General features: G+C 52.7%; 1 protein-coding gene across 6 annotated transcripts; it reads left to right on the forward strand.

Annotated features, from left to right (window-relative positions):
- The first annotated feature begins 221 nt into the window (after positions 1–221).
- On the forward strand, positions 222–6184 carry LOC118502981. 6 transcript variants are annotated; one of them, XM_036035761.1, is made up of 6 exons: positions 222–358; positions 1814–2406; positions 2485–3243; positions 3326–3513; positions 4132–5636; positions 5708–6184. In XM_036035761.1, the coding sequence occupies exons 2-6, from the start codon at positions 2404–2406 to the stop codon at positions 5764–5766; spliced, it is 2514 nt and encodes an 837-aa protein (XP_035891654.1). In that variant the 5' UTR covers positions 222–358; positions 1814–2403; the 3' UTR covers positions 5767–6184. The 6 variants fall into 6 exon arrangements, with proteins under 6 accessions (XP_035891654.1, XP_035891657.1, XP_035891655.1 ...); XM_036035764.1 differs by having other exon boundaries at positions 224–358; positions 1956–2406; XM_036035762.1 differs by having other exon boundaries at positions 230–358; positions 1839–2406.

The following is a 6184-nucleotide window of genomic DNA, read 5'->3' on the forward strand; positions in this document are numbered from 1 at the left end:
ACTCCCGGGGGAAAAATGCCGATCGCGACCGACCGACCGATGAGTGGCAGTGCCGGTTGTTGTACGAAAACTGTTCCGGAGCACGGCCAACCGCACGCACGCATCCAGCTCGGTTGATGATTTCGAGTGTAGTAATTCGGCCGTTCACGACTTTCGTTGAATGGCGTGAATTGAGGAAATGAACGGTTGCGCACCGGTCGCGCGGGTTCATGCTGATGGATGCGGGATCGGCAGCCGAACGTGAGCCGAAGCAGGCACGACGACGATGACGATGCCGACGACGGTTGCTTAGGCAGCGCTCTACTGTTGCTGGTAGCTCGTGAGCTGATTCATAGTCGGCTGGCTGCTTGAAGTTCGGGTTAGTATGACTCATTTTAATTTTTTTATGCATAACTCCTGGAAATATCAAAACATACAAAATTGCACAGAGGTAAAAATCCTTTTAAAAATAGTATTATAATTGTTTGATTTCTTCGCATACTTTTATATGACTCGTATTATAGCCCTACTGAATGATATGCTCTAGCATTGTGCTAAATAATTTTATTTTTTGGGATAGGTAATTTAACTTTTTGTGATACATCCTCTATTAGCTATGCTATTTTATTCTATGCTATTGGCTATTCTATTAGCTTCGATATTATGTCCAAAAAACCAGGCACACAGTGCATCATTTACCTTTCCGCGAAAGAACTCACGCGTCGATGAGTTCATTCACAGCTTCTCACCCTCATTTTTTCTCGACCTGGTCTTACAGTTGAACGAAGATGTGTGAATCCTTCAATATAGAGAGGGATGTTTTGGAACCACTATCATTGACGATTCATTACAGGTCTTTGTAAAATTGTTTTAGAGATTCGAATTAAAATACTTGAAATTTACTTAAATATGTATAAAACATTGCAATTTTAACATAAGAAATAGAAAAAAAATCGTGAGGGCCAATTCACACTGATAATTATCTAAACATCGCTACATAATTTCAAAAGGGTTTACAAATATTTCAATTAATTCTTTAGTTCGTTGAACCTGCTGTATTAATCCTTTACCCAGAGTCAGAACAGATCCTATTCTCGTGCAATTAAAAATATTGACCGCTTCTTCTCGTCAATGCGAGCCTGTCCTGTCAACTGCAGGCACACCTCATCCACCCAAGTTACACTAAAGGCAAGGTAGAAAAGGAGAATAAATAATTGCCTCGGAAGACAGCGTTCTGCACACATCCTCCTCGGACGATGGTTGTTGGTGCAGTAACATGTACGGTGTACAACTTTCGTTGAACGAAACAAATGGAATGAACGGGTAGGTGTGTTCATTTCTACCGGGTTGCTAACTGCAGCCGAACGAGAGCCGAAGCTCTCACGAGGCGATTGCTTAAGCAGTGCTCTGTTGAATGTTGCTCGTACAAATAGGGAACATTCCCAACATTTTTACCAAATTCAAACATTCTTAATGGAGGGTTTTTAAATTGTTTAAGACAGTTTGACTTAGCGATACGGTTAGGGTGTTTAACTATTACAAAAAAGACAGTTGGATTTTAGAAATTCTTGCTTATTACTACGTACGAATTGAGACTATTTATTCATTGCTTATGAAACTAGTTCTACCCAGGCGACAGAAACACGGCACGATCGTACGCAGTACTGACTACGGGTAAAGACCTTTCGAGGTCCAAAGATGAAGAACCAGCTCATCATAAAATTAAGAACTGAGTCAGCATAGCAATGTGAGGTAAAATTCATTCACAACACTAAACTATTGCTTGCATAATTCTACTTTTCCCGAAACGAAATTGTATACAAATCGTAACCAGACTGATTAGAACTCAACTCCTCAAGCTCTTCTGTCTCAAACCGGAGTGTGTGAGGTAACGATTGCGCCAGCCATTCTCGGCATCGCCCAGGCCACCATACCTTGCCGACGTGCGTATGAGTAAGAATCCTCATCCCCCTCAGAAACACCTCATCCTGGCTTCGTCGCTGCAAACGCTCGCCACTGTGCACATCAACAACAAAAAACAGTCCACCAAAACATGGCGGATAAGCCACAAACAAGACCTTCAGCCTGCTTTCGGTACCGTTCGGTGGGCAGTTTGTTTGCAAACAAGTGGCGCGACCTTAGGCTAGAAGGTTCGGATTCCTCCCGACTCAGCTGCAACCGGCCAGTTGCTGTGACCTTTTGGGGGAAGGTGTAACCGTACCGTGCAGATGATGGGCGAGCTGCATACTTAAAAGGTACTCGGCGCCAGGATTGAAGCATCAGTTGTGGTTGTGCCAATAGACAGGGCGGCACCGAAGAAGCAGTGTGTAGTGTAGTGTAAGTCCTGTGAGCTGTGGTGGATTTGAGGCGTGTGAAGCCTTTGGCGGGCAAATTGTGAAAGTGGTGAACCGATAGAAGCACAAAATGGTTAGTGAAAGTTTTTGGAGACTTTGCATGTTCTACACTCTACTCGAGTTCTTATGGCAATCCTTCTTCAATTCATAGTTGTTCATCAACCGCTGGTTTCTGTCACTGTTGGTGGCACTGGTAGTGCTGGATGGCGGCGTGCAAGCCTTCCGATACTACAAACGCATGGGCAATCGGTTTCGCCCGGTCATCATGAAACCGATGCCGGTGGGTCGGTTTGGTTTTGTGCGAGCCGAAAACCCCAACGCTGACGGAGCGATGGATGCAAAGTCGGGTGAGGAAAGCTCCGACGTTGCGCCACAAGCACCGGCGATGGACGGGCTGCCAATGCACGACATGCACGAGCCACAGATGCGTGAAATGATCCACGATAGTCCGCATCCGGTCGAGATCGATATGGGCCCGGAAATGCAGTCCCGCGTCATGGGCTTTGAGGGAGAGCTGGACGAGGGCAACTTTGGCCGTGCGGCGGGTGATGAGGGAGAGGACAAGGAAGAAGAGGAAGGCGGTCAGTTCCGGCACTTTAAGCACAAGAAGCATAAGAAGCATAAGTACGTGATCCACACGCATCACCATTACCATCACAAGAAGGGCGGTGAGGGGTACGGCCATCATGGATACGGTCATGGACACCATGGCGGATACGGTCATGGACACCACGGTGGATACGGTGGACATCACCACGGTGGTGGTGGGCACGGGTATGGACACGGGGACGAAGGTGATGAGGGTGACGATTATGAGCCGACGTACGGTCACCACGGGCGTTACCGGCGATCGTCCTCGATGAGCGAATCGTCCCCGGCGCAGGAGCTGGCATCGGACGGCGGCCCCCAGGTTAGTGCTGCCACTACAGCTGATGTGGTCGAGGCGCGCTGTTTCATAGTCAACTTCCCAATTAACAGGCGCCGGTTTTTAGGCTTTAGATCGTACCGTGCTGCATTCATCCCCGGACCATCCGATCCCGCTGGTGGCGGTGGCCACCACTGACCCAGGAACACCCGGATCCCCCGCCTACCGACAGTCCGTCAGCCGGCGACAGTTGGTGAGGAGCAAGAACGAGCGACTGGCCAGGATTGGGCGTGATCGGGCACAGCGAGCGAACAGGTATGCAGATCCACAGCAAGATCACGATTCCGACGGACCCTGTCCGGCGGAGTACGTGGAAGCGGTCGGGGAGGTAGTAGGGAGTGCACAGGGCAGGGAAGATCCGAAGGTAGGCTCCAGCAAGCGACCGCTCAGACCGTTTCAAACCATCATAAACCGTATGTTTAGGCGTCCGCAGAAGCAGGAACCGGTAGTGGCGGCCGATCCGCAGAAGCCGGCCGATCCTCAAACCCTAGCATTGCGTGAAGAGATTGGGAAACGCATCGAAAGCCAATCGTCCAAGCCTAACATTGCCGCCGAGATGAAGCAATACCTGCAGACGAAAAAAGGGCCGATCGTTGGTGGACCGAAAGCCAGCGACGGTCTCGAAGCGCCGGACGTCAGCTCGACTGCGGGCTGCGCCACTGCACCACTGCCCGGCACGTTTCTTCCCGAGCTGGGCACGATCGTCAGTGTGCGGTTTGTGGACGAGGCGGGCCGGGAACGGTCGGTACCGTTCGAGCTGACCTCGCGGCATCTGGGTGGGAATGGGACCGCGCACAACCTCACCACCACCGTTCCACTCAATTACAATTTTTTCTACTTTCATTGCCTCACACCCGGTGGCGCACCGGCCAGGTTACGATCGATGGCAAAGCGTATGATTGAAGGGCTGGAGGGTGGAGGGCGTTCGGGTCGGGTGGCGGGAGAGGACGAGAGTGGTGCGGCGGGCGAAGGATCCGTACCGCAGCGCTGGGCACATAGGCGGCGGACAAAGTCGGAATGGCGTCGGCGGGATGCGAATGCCGGCCGGCGCCGTAGACCGATGCCGGTGGAAAAGGTGATCGAGAGACGAACGCCGGAGGAAGTGCCACTACCGGTGACTCCGCCTCCCGTGATCACTGTCGATCCAGTGGAGTCTGTGGTAGAGGAGAGGGAGGTGGAGCGCGAGCAAGAGGACGAACCCGGATGTGATGATCCGATCTGCTCAAATTTCTACGTTGACGAGCGAAAGCTCACAACGACCTCCACAACGCCTCGTGAACCGGAACACCGGCTAGAGGAGGAACTCGAGCCAAAGCTCGTCCCACTTGGTAATGAGATTGATGAGGAAGAAGGTGAAGAAGCACCGGTTGGTACTTTCGTTGCGCAGCCACGCGAAGAACCGAAATCCACACGAAACTCGCTCTGGAGAGGTCTCTCGAAGCGGCTTAGTGCATTCCGGGAGCGGCAGGCTGATAGAGTCGCCCGCCGAAGGATGATTATCGCGCCGGAACAGTCAAGCACGACGACCGCTGACCCGATGTCGATGGATGACGATGAGTACGACTCGAACGAGATAGTCGAGTACTACCAGCAGCAGGACGTGGGTCGTGTCCTGTACCGGATGGCTAACGGGCGACTGCTCGAGGAACCGCAGCGTCTTCATCTGCGCCGTAGCGCCGAAGGTGCCGATGAGGAGGGTGACTCCAACTCGCTCCGCAAGCGACGCCTCAACCGACTGTCCAACCGAATGAACCGCAGGCGGAAGCCTACCAAAAGCAATGCAGCTTCGGAGGCTCAGCCCGCGGAGGGAGCCAGCGACAAGTCGCGTACGCCCATGATCAACATCGGCACGTTCCGACTGACGGATCCGAAGTACGATGGGGCCGGTTCGGCTCCCGTGCCTGCTGCTACCGGCGGGGTGGAAAACACCGGAGCGGCTCGCTCCGTAAGTGGAACCGTTCCGGCGGACATGGACAACTACATCATGCAGAAGGTGCGTGAGTACTGCAGCACGTCCTGTGCGGCTGGGAAAGCTCAACCGCCGCCCGTCATCATCATGCCTTCTGCGCCCGTCGTCCCGGTCTCGAACAGTGAACCGATCGTCGGCAGTAGCCGACAGCTGATCGTACAGCCTGCGTCCACGTATGAAGATGCGACCGTTGCACCGGCCACTGCCCGTACGTCCGCCCCGAACCCCCCTGCCTCCTGTCCCACCAAGATCGTCAAATGCATCCCGAAAGCGTTGGCCGACCGTAGCGGCAGCAAGCGGTACCGCAAAACCGAATCCTCCCCGCAGCCATCGTCCGACGATCCGGCGGAGGACAAAGAATCCAACCCGCTAGTATCGCTGGCCAGAGGAAGTATGACACCGTTTCGCCGTGCGTAGCGCAGCTGCCGCGAGGCTGTGGGCCCGTGTTCTCTAACGATATTCCTAACTCCCTTTTTGCAGTGCGTCACTATCGTTTCAATCCGTTTAGACGACTGTTCGGACCGTTCGCTAGGCTGTAGTAGACACCGGCGGCCAAACCCTCTCCCTCCCTCTCCCTCTCTCTCTCTCTCGCGCTCTGCGTCCCTCTCCCGTCGTCGTCGTCGTTGTTCGTGTGACCTGTGACGTTCCTCCCTTGACAGCAACAACCAAACCCAGCATCGCTCGTAGCGTTAGAATTAAGAGCTCCCGATCCGGTGGGCGCCCCATCCCGCGTGGGGATGAATGCATGTGTTCTGTGCCTCTCGAATTAATGCTAGAATAAATTTTACTGACATCATTGGGCGGTATCCTGCCCAATGATTGAGGTTCCGTTTTTATACCACCCAAAACTAATGATTTGTTTTTTCTTTCTCTCTCTCTCTCTCCCTCATACTCGGTCCCGACCCGACTTGGTGATGACTGATGATGTCCCTCTATTGTCTGTGTCCACTCGCATTC

The sequence above is a fragment of the Anopheles stephensi genome, chromosome 2, assembly GCF_013141755.1.
Source record: "Anopheles stephensi strain Indian chromosome 2, UCI_ANSTEP_V1.0, whole genome shotgun sequence".
NCBI lineage: Eukaryota > Metazoa > Arthropoda > Insecta > Diptera > Culicidae > Anopheles > Anopheles stephensi.